This window comes from Lissotriton helveticus, chromosome 5_1, assembly GCF_964261635.1.
Source record: "Lissotriton helveticus chromosome 5_1, aLisHel1.1, whole genome shotgun sequence".
Taxonomy (NCBI): domain Eukaryota; kingdom Metazoa; phylum Chordata; class Amphibia; order Caudata; family Salamandridae; genus Lissotriton; species Lissotriton helveticus.
The window spans coordinates 4,297,739-4,317,235 of NC_136065.1; the positions used below are offsets into that span (position 1 = coordinate 4,297,739).

Sequence of the window (19,497 nt, forward strand, 5' to 3'; positions counted from 1 at the left end):
GGGCCCACGCAGTGACTAGGAAATTCCAGGGCGCTGTCAGGAAGGTCAATAAGGCTTGCTCCGAGATTAACAATCGGACCACTGCATTGGAGGAGCGCATAGTTCATCTGGAGGCAAGTGTGGAGAATTCTGACAGACAGTCCACCTCTAATGAAAGCAGAATGACCAACGTCCTCTGGAAGCTGGAGGACTTTGAAAATAGACCACGGCAAAACAACCTATAGCTACTAGGAATTGCAGAGAAAGAGGAAGGCGACGACATTCGAGGCTTTGTTCTGAAACTTTTCCGGGAGGCCTTCCCAGGGCTGTCTCATTGGAATTGGGACGCAGAAGTGCAAAGGGTGCATAGGTTCCCCTTAATGCTTAAGAAAAAGCCAGGCCAAGAAGATAAACCCAGAGCCATACTAATATTCTTTGGCAATTTTCTTTTATGTCAAGCTATCTTTGAGAAAGCCAGGCCCGATGCAAAAAGAACTGCTGCAGGACATTCCTTTTTCGTTTGGCCTGACTTTTGTCACTCCACGGTAGAGAGGACATGGAGACTTCGCTCCCTGATCTCTCCCTTCCAGCACCAGGGGTGTGAAGTTATTTTGATGAATCCGGCCAGGCTTAAAGTTATTTGTAGAGGCACGACTAGAGTGTTCACTTCTGAAATCCAAGCACAGGAGTACATGAATGAGCTTAAGAACAGGGAAGCCAGGAAATGAGGGTTAATTTGAAGATAGGCAGTATCACTTAATGGATTGGTGTGGGGTCAGTGTCGGGAGCGGCTAGGGGCGCAACCACATGCAGGAGGCATCACAAGGGTCTCTGGACCTTTTTTGCCACTTTGAAGGGAGGGGGAGGGATGGACGGGGGGCGGAGGGGGGGATCGGGACCAAGGGAGAAGCAGTATGTTACAGAAGACAGGCGTGTAAAATGTTGTATTTGGTTGGACCGCGTTCTTCTGATATTACTTTATTTTGTAAATGAAAAAATTAGAATTGCCTCGGTTAATATTTGTGGCTTAAAGGACCCCCAAAAGAGGAGGCAGGTTAGTGTGGATGTGCAAGCCTTAAGAGCGGACGTCCTATGCCTCCAGGAAACTCACATCGAGGGGAGCAGGAAAAGGCTTCTGGAATTGTCTGGGTATTATATTGTAACTAACACATCACAAGAGACTCACACAAAGGGGGTGGCTATCTTAGCACGGAATGGGACAAGGAGTTTCCTTAGCTTCCCTCGATGTCTGGCTGACAGCTTGGCCAGATGGGTGATCGCACAAGGGTGTATAGAAAATTAAATGTTTACCCTTTGCTCAGTATATGGTTCAGTGCTGGATGACCCAGCTCTGCTAGATTGGCTTAAAATTGAATTAGTGGGCTGGACTTTACCTCTGATTTTTTGTGGAGATATTAATGTTAATCTGAATTGCCAAGTTGCCTCCAGGAAAATCCCCTATCAGGGCAGGAAGCCCAAAGTCTTTAAATCATTATCTCAACTGCAGGCACTGCATGGGTTAGAAGATGTATGGGCCTTGAATAGGGGGCAGATTTAAGATACACATACTTCTCCACCCCTCATAAGGTTTATGCGAGGCTGGATTATTTTCTAGCGTCACAAGAGTTAGCCTCAAAAAGCACTACTGACCTCTTCCCAAAGGTCATGTCAAATCACAATCCCCTGGTGATCGAGCTAGACATCGAGCTTCCTCTCAGGCAGACACAGTGGTCTTTCAACAGGGCATATCTCAGCGATACAGAATATATCCGGCAGATGGGCGAGTGGATCCCCAGGTTTATTGTAGACAATTATAGAAGTACTAACCTAAGTAATGTGTGGGACACATTGAAAGCAGGGGTAAGAGGAGAATCAAACAGGTTTTGGGTGGGAATCACAGAGAAAAGAGAAAAGCCTGCTGCAAGCATTATATCAAGATCTAGGAGCGGCAGAGGCTCAGCTGATAGAGGCGCTTTCTGCTGGAACAGACTCAGAGGATATGCACATAAATGTTACCATTGCAAGATCCGTAATTACACAAATCTCAGCGAAAAAAGCAGCTGGTAAATATCTGGCATGGATAACACGGGCTTATGAGTGCAGTGAAAGAATAGGGCATCTATTAGCAACACGCACTAGGGAGAGAACAGTGAACGCCAGGATAAGAGAGATCTGGGATCCGGGTGTGGGATTGGTGACCGAGACAAAGGCAATATCACCGCTTTTCAGAAATTGTACCAAAATCTGTATACCGAAGATACTCGGGCGGGAGACGGGAAATTCAGGATTATTTATCAGGGGTGGCCCTGGGTCAGCTCTCGGCGGAGGAAAGAAATCGACTAGATGAGCCAATCACCTGGGAAGAACTGTCAACAGCAATAGATCAGGCCCCAATAGGCAAAGACACAGGCCCAGACTTAGGGGCCGATTATGATGGCGGACGGACCTGAGTCCGTCCGCCACCATAGAGTAGGAGGGAACCTCCGCATGCCCTGCGGAGTTCCCTCCTGTGCAATTAGGATGTGACCGCCACCCTGGCGGTCACATCCTCTATTTTTACCATTGCGGCGGGTGCAGCTTCAAGCTGCACCCGCCGCAATGGTAAAAATGCATACATTGCATTTGTATGCAGAAAGCGGCAGGCACGTGCGGTGCCTCCGATTTCTGCATACAAATGCAGGGGGGTACCATAGGTACCCCCCATGTGCACCCCCCACCCACCCTTCACCCAGGGGGCCTGCAACGGGCCTCCGCAGTGAAGTTACACATGCTTTTCCACAGCGGAAAACCCGCCGCGGAAAAGTATTTTGCACAGCTCATCCTAATATGGTTGACGGTGTCTGAGAGACACCGTCACCATATTAGAGCTTTTCCGCCGCGGTTGTAAGCCAACCGCGGCGGAAAAGCTGCGGACGGAAACCATGACCCACCAGCCATCCTAATGTGGCGGTGGGTCTTTGGTGGGTCCGCAGAGGATTTTCCGCATCCTCCGGGCCGGCAGTGGCTTCCGCCGGCCCGGAGGATGCGGAAAATCCTCCATCATAATCGGCCCCTTAATTCCAGGGGAATTTTATATAAAATATGTAAAACACATACTATGGGATTGATGTTGGAAGTTTTCCAAAGGGCACAACGGGACCAGATCATGCCAGATTCGTGGAAAGGGGCGAACATTATAGTATTCCCAAAAAAAGGCAAGCCTATTGCGGAACTAGGAACCTACAGGCCAATAACCTTGCTTAATAGCGATTTAGAGATATACTCTATAATTCTGGCAAATAGGCTGTCAGCAGTCATAGGAAAACTAGTCTCTCCGTTCCAGCACGGATTTGTACCAGGCAGGGGGACCACAGATCACATTAAAAGGATAATCACGCTGTTTGACCTTGCTGGAGTGTCGGTGGACCCTATGGTGGCCATATTTCTGGACACAGAGAAGGCCTTCGATAGGGTCTCCTGGCCCTTTCTTTGGGCCACCATGGAAAAGCAGGGACTGGGCAGAAACTATATTAATGCAATAGGCTGCATGTATCAAAATCCTGAGGCTAGGATTAACGTGCCTCATCGGATCCAATTAAAATCACTTGCGGTTCTCGTCAAGGGTGCCCTTGCCCTCCACTATTATTTGCATTATATATAGACCCCTTTATCGGGATAATAGTGGAGAACAACGACATCCGGGCAGCTCAAACCTTGGGGGGAGAATGAAAGATCTTAGCGTACGCTGATGATCTTGCTATAACAACAACTAATCCTGTGGATCCAGTTAGGGAGGTGGAAAAAAGGCCAAAAATTTGGGAAAGTCTCAGGCTACTTTTTAAACAGGGAAAAAACTATGATTGTTTAAAACTCCTGGGCAGACCTGGATGGTAGCAGGGTCACAGAGAAGGCTAGATATCTAGGGGTTGAAATCGCAGCTAATGTGGACGATATAGTGCAATGATACCTGGCACCCTTGTTACTCAAGACCAAATCTGACTTCAACAGAATGAATAGCCTACACCTGACATTACTGGGAAGGTGTAATGTTATCAAGATGCTGTTTTTGCCCAGAATTTTATATATTTTTTAGATTTATCCCACTGGAAGTAAATAAAACCTGGCTCTCTGCCTTCCACCAAGCCATTTCTAAGTTCTTATGGGCTGGGAAGCACCCACGGAGAGCTCTGAAGTACATGACTCTTCCCAAGGACCGGGGTGGGTGGTCTGTCCCAGATATTCAGATTTTTTATTGGGCTGCAAATCTTCAACAGATGTCCGAGCTGTTGGGTAAAGGATACTCCATCGCCCAAGATGGATCATACCCCTCCATATACAAATTATTGCTTGGGGACGGGGCCCATGGGTGCTTGATGCGGCGTATTGATTTTGCCTACTTTAAAAGAGTAAAGTTCAAGGTTTTCTTGGGTGCTTTTAAAATATGGACTTCAATTAGGAAAAAACTGAAACTGAATAGGATACACAGGTATACGCCTTTGCAAAACAACCAACTTCTTCCAGAAATTTTTCACAATGGTTATATGGAATCTTGGAGGGAGAAAGGGATAGGACATATCGGGGGCTTAATAAGGGATAACACAATTCTGTCGTTTGCTTTAATTAAGGAAAAATTTGGTGTGGGGAACAATTACTTCTTCAAATATTTACAAATTAGGGACTTCCTTCCTAAAAAGATGATACAGGGTCATAAAATCCCCCTATTGGAGGCAGTCCTGGGAACTCAAGGGGCATCAATCTCCAAGCTGTACACACTGCTTAGCGGCACAATGGAGGATGATCTCTGTGGCAAGACAAGGTCCAAGCTGACCCGGGGGTATACGAGGACTCTTTACTGTTAAGCTCTACTGCAGCCATCTCAGCTAACATACAGGTTCAATGCTATAAGACGTTCTCTAAACCTGTATATTACTCTGGTGCGGATCTTTAAGTGGGGAGGTGCTAATGGTATTTATTGCTCTCGCTGTGGAGAGCTTGCCGCCGACAGCGTACATATATTTGCTACATGCCCCCGCTTAACGGGTCTGATCGGAAAAATGGGCTATTACGTCAAACAAATTTTGGATTGTGATATAGAGTTGTCACCACAAGTTATCCTGTTGGGAGTAAGCAACCAGGCTTCGACAACACCCAAGAAGACGCTGATTTTTATTATAATGGCGGTGTTTAGGCCCACCATAGCGCCAGTTTGGCTTGATAAAGAGCCCTCTTCAGTTCACTGCTGGCTGGGAAAATTGTTAGCCACATATCGCTGGGAGAAAGAGATATATAAGCGCAGAGGCGTAAGAGCTAAGAAAAAAGGGGCCGATATTTGGGCTCCAATTAGCTCATGGATTAATGAATCTATGTTTTAAGCTGGCGGTCGGGATGAGCGGGCCTAGGGGTTAGGAAGAATCGGCAAGACTAAAAAGTATTAGCTATAGGATAGATCTGGTTATAATTCATTCTGAAATGTGGTCTCCTTTGGTTCCGGGAAGAGGGTGGGCTGGGGGGGTTGGGGTGGGGGGAGGAAAATCAAAAAGAAAAGTGGATATATATTTTGTGTATGATTGTAAAAAAAAAAATTTGAAATGTATAGCATGTTTCTGCAGAGGGGGGCTGGTGATCTTTTTTGAGGTGTGGATAGGTTTTTGATTTGCCTGAAAATGCACAAGTGACACTGGCGAAAGCCGCCGATTGGCTCTTGGGTAAATGTGGACTTTGCTGTTAGGATGATGTCCAATACTCTTGTCTGAGCTCAGGTCACATTATTTCTGAGGGATCCTCTGGCTTTGGCGCTTGAGGCAGTGAACCAGGGTTAGTTACTCTTTGAGCTGTAATGGGGGTGTTGAGTCCACAATATTTACAATCTTAATATCATAATACTCAGCTTTTGTCCAAACATTTTCTTTGTGGTTTGGCTGCCTCAGTATGGATGCGATGTGATCTTTGATCGCGGATGGGGTGAACTTTTCAATGATCCGATACGTCTGTTCATGGGGTTAGATTTAGAGTGTGAGGTGGGGTTCACTTTGGGCTCACACCTGTCCAGCAGAGACTCAAAATCTGCTGCAAAACTCTCATCAAAAGCCTGGAGTCCCCCAAATGGATACAGTTGGCAAATTTACTGTCGTACAATCACAGGTGCAAATTCCACAAGTAGGTTTTTTAGTCATAATTTTACCCACTGAAGCTGATGAAATAAGAAGATTATTTTCATAATTGAGTAACTTGTGCCCCATGGAGTGCGGCCGGCACCTACCTTCAGCAGAGCACTGGCTGGACTAACAGTCCGGAGGAGCTGGGCCTGCAAAGAGAAGAGAGGGTGAGACTGCTGCCTCCAGTGGGTCTCTTTTTTAGTCTTTATTTGTGGTTTTTGCAATTTAACAAGTCAACAACAATGGTACGCTCCTGCACCAGCACAGCGAGTACCACCAGTACCCAGCAACATGACAGCAAACAATAATACACAAAAGCCATTTGTAAGCAGTGTGACCCCTTCTGCCCCATCCTGGCCCTCCTTCGCACCCATGCCAGTCACCCAGTCTCACCCACTCACAACCGCCCCCCGGCTCTCTGCCACCGAATGAGATATGTGTCTCTTTGACAAACACAGGAGACAAGTTAGAATATGGACCTTTGTAACTATATACTGCCTGGAAGCGCCCTCTAAGCAGAGGCCTGTTGCACAATGAAATGCAGAGGGCGCAGGGTTTAGATATTTCAAGCCTTCTACTCACTGCTCTCAGATCACTTATGAAGTTTAACTTAAACAAGTCAGAAGTCACTCACCTGATTTACCTTCAACGATTTCATTTTCTCCTGCAAAAATCATACACTTCCTCCTGTTATGAATGAATGAATGAATACGCACTTGTATAGCGCATGGGTACCCAAGGGCATCCCAGCGCTTCCTGTCACACTAATCATCCACCACTGATCAAGCAAAAAGAAGAGTCTTCAGCTGCTTCCTGAATTTCAGATGGTCAGAAATCAATGCATAGTCTTCAAGAATGCATTCGTCATGAGTGACAAACTAGAGAGGAAAAGCCAAACATCCCCGCATGGGGGTGCATTGAATCTAAAATGGCGCCCGGGCCTCATGCACCTTCTGCAGGTTTGACATCTGGCCCTAGTAACTCACGTGTGCCACAATACTTTACTCTTTTAAATCTTTTAGGATCATCAGCGACATTGAACAGGAAGTTTACAGGACATTTCTTACATGGAAGACTCCGGGCTGAAGAGGTCTTATGCAGCTCATACATGGGTGGGGCAGAGTGTGCTCTGCCAGCGTCACTGCCGACGTTTTGTACTTGGAAATACATAAACAAGACAAGTCACTTCCTTCACATGACTCACTGTTCAGAATGCCGAGCTGCCCTGGAAGTCCCAATGAGGGCTCATTTGAAGCTTTAAGCCCAATCGGGGCTCCAAGAGGCCGGATAATTTCTCTTGAATATCCCCCTCTGTCACTCTGTGTGCACGGATTAGAAGAATGGGTATTGATCTGGAAGGCCAAGGCTGAGGACCCAAGACTGAACCCGCATGCACTGAAAGCCACCCCTGATTACCCAGAATAAGAGGCTCTGACGGAGTCAGATCTCCGGCTGGCCTCGGGGTGGAAGCCCCCAGCCAGATGTGTCACAAAGTGCCCCAGATGAGGTCCCCTAGGCACTGGGAGCTCTCACACCGCTTGCCCAGGTTCAGAATCTGTGACTAGGCTCCAGGTCAGAGCTCCAGCTGGCCCTGGGTTGGAAGGCTCAGGCCTCAGTCTCCCTTCTCTGGCCCGCTGTGTCGCAGAGTGCTCGGCACAGGCTCCCACATCCACCCGGGGATCTCCCCTGCTTGTCTGGGTTCAGAAGCTCTGTCCGTGCCCTGGTCAGAGCTCCGGCTGGCCCTAAGCCAGAGGACCCTGGGCCCTCACTCCCTTCTCCAGCCCACCGTGTCGTAAAGTGCTCAGAGCAGGGTCCCACTGGCACAGAGAGGTCAGCCCCGATTCTCCATGTTCAGAAGCTCTGACCTGGCCCCGGGTCAGAGCTCCAGCTGACTCCTGTGGGGAGGCACCTGGCCCTGGACTCCCTTCTCCAGGCCCAATGTTGCAAAGGGCCTCAGACGGGGTCCCACTGTCCAGACAGGCCTCCTATATCCAGCGCAGGGTCCATGAACCCATGCCTTAGAGTCCCTGTCCTCTGCCAGAGGACAGCAGAAACGTTCCCTAAGTGCAGCAACAACAGCGCGGCTTTGTTCTCCTTGATCACCTCATCTTGGAAAGTGCTACGGCAGCACTTGCTGTAAAGATGCACAAATGTGCTGGATCCCTGTGTCCATGGAGGTGGCTCCTCTTTAGTGGAAAGTACAGCTCATTATAAGTACATGTCTAGATGCCCCACCAGGAGCCGGATAGCTTCCTTCTCAGCCTCCTCCTCCGACAGAGCTTCACATTCACACATTCATGATTTGCCAGGACGTCAGTGGTGCGCTGGTGCGGGCCTGACACTGGAGAGACTGAACACACAAATGACTTGGACTTGCATTGGCAGAGGAGGCAGCATGGGGGAATCATAGCGCTGTGCCTCATTCGCCTAGCGCTTGGCGGGGAGAACCGCGTCCGAGCGGAAGGTGGTACTTGGCTGGAAAGGAGGAGATCTGGAGGCAGGTTCAGGTACCCGCAAGGTAGATTAGATGCCAAACGGCCTTAGAACCCCTAGAAGGTTGCCTTGAGGTGAGGACGCCTGCTGTAACAGGTAACAACAGGCGGGCAACTAGAGGCAAATTTCGGGGGGGCTGAAAAATATTTCGGGGGGGCTAATTCTTCCAACCATAGACAGAGTGACTGAAAGAGGGGGTGAAAACAAAACAAAAGCCTCATTTACAAGTAAATGGTCTTTTAAAAAGCTGTCAAGTACTAAGGTGCGGCTGCAATTAGATGGTCGCCAGCCCGCAAAGCTGTCAGCCCAGGCTGACACACACGTAGGGGGAGGGGGCTTAAGCCTCGTGAGCCCAATGGATGTTGCGCGCCTGGGTATCACTGCCTGCTGGTGGTACGGCCAAGACATCCAACCGGGGAGACCTCAAGGGGTGCGATCCCAAGGGGGGTGGGCGGGGGGGGGGGTTGCCAGACAGGATCTGTGCGGGGGCTCCCTGGAGGCCGGACCTGGAGGGCCTGGTAAAGAAGAGCCGCAGCGTCACCGGTACAATGGGTTAAGATAAAGCAGCGAGACCAACAGGAGCAAACAGATTGACACAGTACACCACACCACCCATCCGCCACAGCTCATAATGAGGCAAATGGGAGGTAGTGAAGGGGTGGATGAGGAGGAACATGGAGTGCCCTCTCGTGCAGAACTTTTGGCTGCCATTCAGGGGGACCGCAATGAGACTATCAATAGATGTCAACGTGCTGAGGGCAGATCTGCAGAAAGTAGCGTAAAAGGTCAGCGCAGCCGAGGAAGATATTGCGGACTTGCAGAGCGAGGATGCGATGCTTAAACATCAGGTGGCCCAGACGACAACGGACACAAAGGCCCTGGAGCAATGGGCTGAGGATGCAGAAAGGCGTGCTCGATGCAGTAACATCCGCGTGTTGGGGTTCCCTGAGTGAGCGGAGCAAGGGTCGGCAGAGCAATTCCTGGAGCAGTGGATACGCACCCAGTTGCATCCGCGGGAACTCTTTGAGCTGTTTGTTAAAGAAAGGGCGCGTAGCGCCCTGGTGCCACCTCCCCCTCCGGACGCACAACCGCGAGCCAGAATAGCAAAGGTGTTGAACTATCATGACAGAGACTGTATCCTGCATGCTACCAGGGAACGGCAGGACCTCAGCTATGAAAAAACTCAGACTACACCAGACAAGCCCAAGAACTACGGAAATCATTCCTGGTGTCAGGCTGTTAAGCGGAAGTTATGTGACCTACAGCTGCAATACATGCTCCTGTACCTGGCCCTACTGAAAGAACTGGCGCAAGGCAAGGCCCACTTCTTCGAGTCTCTGGAGGAGGTGTGTCTGGGACTGGCTGGAGATTCGAGGAGATGCTCTCCCACTGCGTGAACAACGTGGCCAAAAGCGGAGATGGGGCTCCCTTTCCAACAAGGGCACCCAGTGTAATCTTGGGTTTCAGCGGCACAGAACTTGGCTCACAGGGGGAGCACAGGGTCACTGTGGGGGAGGATGGAACTTTGCAACTGGGAACCACGGATGATGGGACCTCGGATTCGCTGACCACACCTATACAGCTGGACCCTGGGGGGTCGGGGGGTGATCATCCGAGACACTGTGCCTAATGGCGGACATTGTCCCTGAGACCCCGATAGACGTTCCCCGAGCTAGAGGGGGATTTAAACAAGGGCTGGCTGAAGCACTGGTGCACTGGTAACATACTCTTTCACATGCAGTGCACGTGGAGAATGTAGTGAGGGTGCTCCTGCGAGCGTTGCTAACATGAGAATGAGTGGTGTGTTGGCCCAAGAGCTGGTAAGATGCAATGGAGGGGGTGGGAGCGGGAGGGGTGCACAATTGGGTTTCAGTGCCAGGTACTGGTTGGGTTCAGCAGAATTTGTTTGCTTACAAGAAATGGTTGGTCTGTTAAAGGGTGGGCTTGCCAGGGTAGTCTGTATTGCGGTGGTTTATCCACTAGCCCCTGTTGGGCTATTACGGAAGCTGTGTATGTGCTGGCACAAGCATGGGGTGGGCAATCCCGACAGCACAGCTGCATGTGTATTGTCCGTGGGTGGGAGGTGGGAGTTTTGTTCAGTAGTTTGTTAATGGTTGTAAGTACTATGGGTGTGCAGCGGTGCAGATGTCGGGTAGAAGTCGATGGAGCACAAGAAGTGGGAGTGCCATGTTGCGACTATATGACAAAGGGGGTTAGGTTTCTCAGGACAAAGCACAATATGGTGCTCTCCATCCTAAAAAGACACAATGTCACGTTTGCCCACCTGCAGGAAACGCATCTGGACGACACGTGGCCCCTAGAGTGGCAAAAAAGAGGCAACATCAGACATTTCATTGCTCGTATTCTATATATGCCAGGGGCCCTCTGGTATAGGTGTCTCTGGGAACTCTGTTCACATACATAGATGCAGATGTTGGGGGCCGATACGTGCTACTGCGTGGAAAGCTCGATGGCCGTGACATTGCCATTTTGAATACATGTACCCCAAACACAGATGAACCTGCCTTCTACCAGCCAATGCAAGACTTAATAGCTGCAGAACTGGATGTTCCACTTATATGGTTGGGTGATTTCAATTGCGTACTCGACCCTGACCTCGACAGACACCCCCTCAGAACCCTTACGAAATCACAATTGACCAAAAAGTTGTGATCAGTAATGAGGAAGATGGGGCCACAGGACGTCTGGCGGGAAAAACACCCGACCCAGAATCCCTTTACATGATTTCCCCCCCACACATAACATGCATAGCAGACTGAACAGGGCGCTAGTGACGGAGACGCCCGCCTTCCCGGACATTGAGGTGACTCATTTAACTAGATTCCCATCGGATCACGCTCCTGTAAGTTGCGGGGTACGGTGGAACGCCCCCATCCAGGGACTTTGACAGTGGAGGATGCCCTCTGATATTCTGGAGGATCAGTAGGGGAGGGAGAAGCGGCCCCAGGTGATGTCAGACTACAGGACACTCCATTGGAGAGGGACGTTCAGTAGAAGCACGGAGTGGGAGGCAATGAAGACGGTATTGAGGGGCGTTGGCATGGGTCCCACCTGTGGAGTCCGTCGTCAGCTACAGCGCGAGTTGAGGGATAGGGAAGAAGCCTTAGTAGAGATCCAGACGGATATATGATGATACCACGCATACCAACACAACGCAGTATTTTACATCGCGGTTTTGACAACGCAAGTCGTTACATCGACTTGTGTTGGAGGGCGTTGGACTTGGGAATAGTGTGAATTACTATTCCAACTCCAGTCTATGTACAGTCGGGAAGGTGGTGCAATAGAAATTCACACTATTCCTTACTCTAGAGCGCCCTCCAGTGCAAGTCGACGTAATGACTTGCGTTGCTAAAACCACGATGTAACCATTACGCGTTGTAATGGTTGCGTGGAAAAGGATGTTTCCCATCCAGACTGGTGACCAAGCGCACCCCACTGAAAGTGCCCGAGAGAGTATGCTACATAAGCAATTTAGCGACGTCTGGGATAGGTTGGACAAATACACGCTCTGCCGCTACCGCCAGCTGTTCCATGCCAAAGGCGACACATCTGGGTTCTGTGCTCGGAGCAGACACCACCGCTAACAAGATGCTTGCACAACACAATGGGAGACATGGCACACTCCCGGGGAGGCATACTGGAGGTGTTTCAACAGCATTTACAGAAGGTATATCCGGCCATCTGGGCGGACTGCTAGGTCCCATTTTTGGGGGGACTGAAACTGCCGCACTTCCCACTGGCGAGGAAGAAGGAATTGGAGGAGCAAATAATGGCCAAAGAGATACTCTAGGCACTGCGGGAGCTGCCCAGGGGCAAGGCGCCCCTGGGGGTATTCCCTCTGAATTGTATCAGACCTACTCAAAGAAGTTGGCACAACTACTATTGCAAGTATGAGGAGGCGTCTAAACGGGGACTCTTGCCCCATCCCTGCGGGAAGGGGAAATATGCCTGCTATTGGAACAGGGGATGACGGTCGAGACCCTGCGGCATAGCGCCCGGTCACTTTGCATAACTCTGATGCTAAAATACTCTGTAAAGCACTGGTGAGGCGACTGTCCCTACATATGCCCACCTCATCCATGAGGATCAGTGTGGGCTTATCCCGGGCTGCAACACGAGCATGAATATAAGGCGATTAATGCATGTCATGCATGAGGTACAACATTAGGAGGAGGAACTGGCGCTAGTGGCCGTCGACCTCGAGAAGGCGTTTGACACTGTGGATTGGGGATACCTCCTGGAGGTATTAAGGGCAGCGTGATTCAGCCTGCGGTTCTGCTGGTGGGTCAGACCTCTTTATACGAAGCCGAGCGTCCGGGTATGAGTGCGTCAGAGCCGGTCAGAAAAATGGACATTGGAGCGAGGAACGCGGCAGGGCTGCCTATTGTCGCCATTGATCTTCACCTATGGCAGTATGGGCTGGACAGGAACTTGAGCGATGGGGCGCACGCATAGGGCAGAGATGACATTTAATATCGATGTATGCCGACGATGCCCTGCTCTACATCACATCCACCAATGATGCGGTCCCTCGATTATTGCAGCTCTAAAAGACTTCGTCTGACCATCTTAGATTCAGGAAGCAGCTGAGAACTCTTCTTTTTGCTTGATCAGTGGTGGATGATTGGTGTCACAGGAAGCGCTGGGATGCCCTTGGGTAGGCATGCTCTATACAAGTGCGTATTCATTCATTCATTCATACTCCGGTTTGCACCTTAATAGGATCACGCCCCTGCTCTTCCCAGTAGCTGGTTTGTCTGTGCTGCCACTGGAGAGAATTGGATGGCGTTGGCAGACTGGGCACTTTTGATATCTGGGTGTACAGGTGGCACTCGAGGGCTCGCAATGGTACAGCTTCATGTGACTGGGGTGATCGAAGCTTTGAAGCGATTGGTGGCGTCTGGTACCCCCTCTGTGTACAACTTTTTTAAATGTATTCTTCATGTGCATCCGCACATTTTTAAATTGTTTTCTTTGGCACTAAGAAGTTTTTTTATGAATGTATAACTGGTCGAATAAATTGAACAATTTTCTACACATCATTCTAAAGTGTTTTTTATGATTGTTTTATGATTTCTATTTTCCTCTACTATTGTGATTTATTATACGTGTGGTGTAGGCATTGAAAGGGTAGTGATGTATCCCCTTAGCATCATCTTGTAGCTAAGTTTTCCCAATTTATGGGCTGTCTAGGGACTTTTGTACTTTCTTTTTCTTTATCTGGAACCCCCTGCCGCTCTCCCTCATGGGTAGAATAGAGTCTGGGACACCCTGCCACTCTCCCTCATGGGTAGAATAGAGTCTGGGACCCCCTGCCGCTCTCCCTCATGGGTAGAATAGAGTCTGGGACCCCCTGCCGCTCTCCCTCATGGGTAGAATAGAGTCTGGAACCCCCTGCCGCTCTCCCTCATGGGTAGAATAGAGTCTGGGACCCCCTGCCACTCTCCCTCATGGGTAGAATAGAGTCTGGGACCCCCTGCCGCTCTCCCTCATGGGTAGAATAGAGTCTGGGACCCCCTGCCGCTCTCCCTCATGGGTAGAATAGAGTCTGGGACCCCCTGCCACTCTCCCTCATGGGTAGAATAGCGGTGTCTAGGATGGTTGTCCCCCGCGCTCGCTCATGGGTAGAAGAGCAGTGTCTGGGATGGTTGTCCCCCGCGCTCCCTCATGGGTAGAAGAGCGGTGTCTGGTATGGGTGTCCCCCCGCGTTCCCTCATGGGTAGAAGAGTGGTGTCTGGGATGGGTGTTCCCCCGCGCTCCCTCATGGGTAGAAGAGCAGTGTCTGGGATGGTTGTCCCCCTGCGCTCCCTCATGGGTAGAAGAGCAGTGTCTGGGATGGTTGTCCCCCCGCGGTCCCTCATGGGTAGAAGAGCAGTGTCTGGGATGGTTGTCCCCCTGCGCTCCCTCATGGGTAGAAGAGCGGTGTCTGGGATGGTTGTCCCCCGCGGTCCCTCATGGGTAGAAGAGCGGTGTCTGGGATGGTTGTCCCCCGCGGTCCCTCATGGGTAGAAGAGCGGTGTCTGGGATGGTTGTCCCCCGCGGTCCCTCATGGGTAGAAGAGTGGTGTCTGGGACCCCCTGCCGCTCTCCCTCATGGGTAGAAGAGCGGTGTCTGGGATGGTTGTCCCCCCCGCGCTCCCTCATGGGTAGAATAGCAGTGTCTGGGTCCAGGGCTAGAGTCACACAGCGCCACCTTTCAGCATTGAGACACTATTGCAGGAAGAAGGGATTTGCTGAGGTGTGTAAGGTTCGTATGATGTGCATGACACACGCCGTGGCCATGCATGCACCGGTCTGGTAACAGCTGGGTCTGACGTCAGTGATACAATCTAGTCACAGATTCTGTGATCCTCGTGTACTAGGTCTGGTATCGGTAGAATGACGAACATTTATTAAACCACATTTTATCTTGTAAACTCCACCCCTCCGCCCCTTGGATGTTCTACTGACAATGATCACAGTTTGACACAGAAATAATTCTTGGTTTCACTCAAGATGTTCTGGTTTCTTTGCCATTTAACAGTCATGAGAACAGTCTGTGTCTTCTCTCACTCACTCTCAGAGAACTCAGAAAACTCAACATAAAAAAGTCAGAGTCACTCACCTTGGTTTGCTGCAGCATAGGAAGATTTTCCTGAAAAATAAAACACATTTTAAGAGATGTAAGGTCACAGAAGTCACTCAGTCTATGCTCTCACTGGGTGATCATAAATGTTTACATTAGGAGGTTGGAGCAGAGAGGGGTGAGTGAAGCTCAGCCTCAGGGGCGCAGCTTAGTCAGTGAGATTTGGGGTGTCAATCTCACATTTTCCAACTACAAAGCACTGGGCCACAGGGAGAATATCTGAAGTGACCAAGGTCCTGGATGGACGGTTCCCATGAGGAGAAAGGAGAGGTGTGGCACAGAGGCCAGAGTGTCTGACTCTGGAGCACAGGCGTCAATGTTCCATGAGGAGAGGGGTCAGTAGTGATTTGCATTAGGTTGGTCTTTGGAGCTGATTTAGAGTTTGGTGACGGGTACTCTGAAGCAACCCGCCAAACTCAAGGTCTGCCGCCCGATTTAAAGTTGGGCAGACCGCAGGTTTTACACCGACGGAGTAAATTGTACTCTCTCAGGGTAAAACTTCCTTCGACAGCCCGATGGATTCGGTGCCATCGGAAGTAAGCCATCTGACCCAATTTAGAGTGGATGGTTAGATGGGGTTTTTTACTCTCCGTCACTGCCAGATACATCCTGAGGAAGAGTAGAAAAAAGAAACAATTCCCACATCATGGAGGAAAACTGGTAGGGTTCATTATTTTTCAAACATAAACCCCAGCTTGGGAGTCTGTTTTTGAAAAACAAACATTTTTGGAAAACCTTGACAGCCAGCCACCAAGTGTGACGGAGCCATCCATTAAACCCTTCCTACATTGACAGGAACCGCCATGACAGCGGTGCCTGCGAATGTATAGAGATGTCTTTTGAGCTGGCAGAAATCCCTACATTTGGTGGGAGGAGTCGAGGCAGTACAGTTCTAGGCCACACCTCCTGCCTTTACTCCATCTGCTACTTCCTGAATAAGGCCCTCGTCTAGAGTGGCCCAGCGGGTAAACAAAACGGTTTGGATTCCTACCCAGAGGGATTGCCAGTGGTGAGACTGTTTGAACACACTTGTACCATTACCTATTGGGTATTTGATTGCCAGTTCAAAGCCTGGAAACCTGAGAGTGGCGCAGCTTTCCAAGCGTACTTCTGCCAATGTTTGTGATTTCTTAACAGTAGTAAATTTGCATCCGTTCTATGAGTATTTCTATGGGTGCAGATTTGCTACTTCATGTGTAAACTATCCTAGAAATGGAGCCGTTCTGCTCTCTCCATGCGCTGGCATCCTTTGGGCTGCCTTGAGCTCTGGTGCAAAGGTGTCTGCGTTATGCACCTTCCTGCACAAACATTCTCCTTTGAGACTTTTTCCCCTTTATATGCATGCTGCAGAATGCGGCACACATGCAAAGAGGAAATAACGAGGAGAAATAAGGAAAATGCTACTTACCAGTATGCATCTGTTCTTGGCATGTAGAGCTGCAGAGTTCTACACTATGCATAGAATGCCACCTAGTGTTGGGCCCAGATGTTTGCAGTTTGTTTTTCATGTAGAGAGTCTTTGGAAGTCACGGGGTAGGTGACTCCTCCTTTGGATGATACTACGCATGGGCATCGGCTCCATCCCCAGATTGTTTTTCACCATTAGGGAAGTGATGGAGCTGTATGAGAGATAGTGATGTCCATGTGATATGTATCTAATTGAGATAATACTGGAACAGATAAAGGTAGCCGGGGAGGCTGGTGGGCGTGTGCAACTCTGCAGCTCTACATGCCAAGAACAGATGCATACTGGTAAGTAGCATTTTCCGTTCGAGGCATATGAGCTGCAGATTGCACACTATGCATAGATTACATAGCAGTTCCCATACCTAGTGGCAACCACCCGTATCTTTTGCAGTCGTTTGAAACAGAGTTTTTAGTACAGCCTGGCCCACCGTGGCTTGTTGTTTAATTTGCACATCCACACAGTAGTGCTTCGTGAATGTGTGCGGTGTAGTTCATGTGGCTGCTTTGCATATGTCATCTAGGGGAATGTTCCCTAAAAATGCCATTGAAGCCCCTATTTTTCTTGTAGAATGGTCTTTTGGTTGGATTGTTAATTTGCGTTTGGCTTTTTGATAACATATTTGTATACGTTTAACAATCCACCTAGCGATCCCGGACTTTGAAATGGGATTGCCTTTACAGGGCGGTGAGAAAGACACAAAAAGGTGTTTTGTCTTATGAAAAGTTTGTGTCCTTTCAATGTAGTACAGTAATGCTCTCTTGACATCTAAAGTGTGTAGAGCTCTTTCTGCGACTGTTTGAGGCTGCGAGAAAAATACGGGCAGCTCAACAGATTGATTTAGATGAAAAGGAGAAATGACTTTTGGAAGGAATTTTGGATTAGAGCGAAGAACCACTTTGTTATGATGCATTTGCAGAAAGGGTTTCTGAATGGTAAATGCTTGTAGTTCACTAACCCTTCTGAGAGACGTAATGGCTACTAGGAAAGCTACTTTCCAGGTTAGAAATTGCAATTCGCATTTATGTAATGGTTCGAAGGGAGGTCCCATTAACCTTGTGAGAACCACATTTAGATTCCACACTGGTGCAGGTGGAGTTCTGGGAGGAATTATTCTTTTGAGTCCTTCCATGAAAGCTTTAATAGCTGGCACTCTAAAGAGAGATAGATGTTGCCTATTTTGCAAGTATGCCGCAATGGCTGCAAGGTGTAACCTGATAGACGTGTAGGCTAAGTTACACTTTTGAAGGTGCAATAAATATCCAATGATGTGTTGAATAGACACATCTAAAGGATTAATTTGGTTGTTTTGGCAGTATATGACGAACCTTTTCCACTTAGCAGCGTAACATGCTCTAGTGGTGGAGCGTCTAGCTTCTTTGATAACGTTCATACATTCTGGGGGAAGGTTGAGGTAACCAAACTCTATGACCTCAGGAGCCAGATCGCTAGGTTGAGCTGAGCTGGGTCCGGGTGTCTGATCTCTCCATGGTTCTGTGTTAATAGGCGTGGAGATAGATTACGTTTTTGGTGTGGTACTACAGATATCTGCAACAGCGTGGTGTACCTCGGTTGTCTGGCCCAAGTTGGAGCGACTAGAATGAGTGTCAGGAAATGTTGTTGTAGTTTGCGTACCACTAACGGAAGTAGTTGGAGAGGAGGAAAAGCGTATGCAAATAGTTTTGATCAGTTCATCCATATCTTATTGCCTTTGGACAATGGGTGTAGGTATCTGGCGGCAAAGCTTGGGTATTTTGCGTTTTCGTGGGTGGCAAAGAGGTCTATCTGAGGTTGTCCCCACATTTGAAAGAACGGATGAAGAACTTGCGGAAGAAGTTCCCATTCATGTATTTGCTGAGTTTGTCGACTTAGCAGATCTGCCATGGTGTTTTGTACTCCTGGGACGTGTTGGGCTAATAGGAAGATCTTTAGTGGTATAGCCCATCTCCATATCTGCTGTGCTAACTGAGAGAGCTGTAGAGAGTGTGTCCCTCCTTGTTTGTTTATGTAGTACATCGCTGTCATATTGTCTGTGCGGACTAAGACAGCTTTTCCTGACACTTGAGTCTGAAAAGCTTTTAGGGCTAGAAACACAGCTAGTAACTCTAGGTGGTTGATATGCAATAGCTTTTGTTGCGTTGTCCACCTGCCTTGCATGGTGTGATGCAGGAGGTGGGCTTCCCAGCCGGAGAGCGATGCATCCGCTGTTAAGACTATTTGAGGAACTGGCTCTAGAAACGGTCGCCCTTTGGAAAGGTTTTTAGTGTTCCACTATTGCAGAGAACGATGAGTCCGACCGTCTACCAACACTAGGTCTGTTAGTTGACCGTGAGCCTGCTTTCATTGGCGTGCTAGGCACTCTTGCAGTGGACGCATTTGCAATCTTGCGTGAGGAGCTACAAATATGCAAGATGCCATCATTCCTATGAGCTACATGAACACTCGAGCTGGTAGTGAGTGGTGTGTCTTGAATTTTGTTGGAAGAGTTTGTACACTTGTTATCCTTGTTAGTTGGGTGTTTATTGTAGCGCCGAGATACTGTTGCATGTGTGAGGGTTGTAGATGGGACTTGGTGTGATTTACTGTGAATCCCAAGTCGTGAAGCAGTTGAATGGTAGCGTGAGTGTGTTGTACACACTGGCTGTATGAGCTGGCTTTTATGAGCCAGTCGTCCAGATATGGGAAGACATGAATGTGCTGTCTTCTTAAGTGTGCTGCTACTACTGCTAGGCATTTGGTAAACACCCTTGGCGCTGTTGTGACTCTGAACGGGAGCAC

The 19,497-nt window shown here is 49.1% G+C and overlaps 1 protein-coding gene across 1 annotated transcript in view; it reads right to left on the reverse strand.

The window, feature by feature from the left end:
- Positions 1–19,497, reverse strand: part of LOC144754047 (saoe class I histocompatibility antigen, A alpha chain-like) — a 158,630-nt gene that overhangs the window by 16,740 nt on the left and 122,393 nt on the right. Inside the window, exons 6-7 of the mRNA XM_078641560.1 lie at positions 15,234–15,263; positions 6,218–6,262 (exon numbers count right to left, since the gene is read on the reverse strand). Coding sequence (XP_078497686.1) covers positions 6,240–6,262; positions 15,234–15,263 — 53 coding nt within the window. The 3' untranslated portion in view covers positions 6,218–6,239. The remainder of the gene's footprint in view (positions 1–6,217; positions 6,263–15,233; positions 15,264–19,497) is intronic.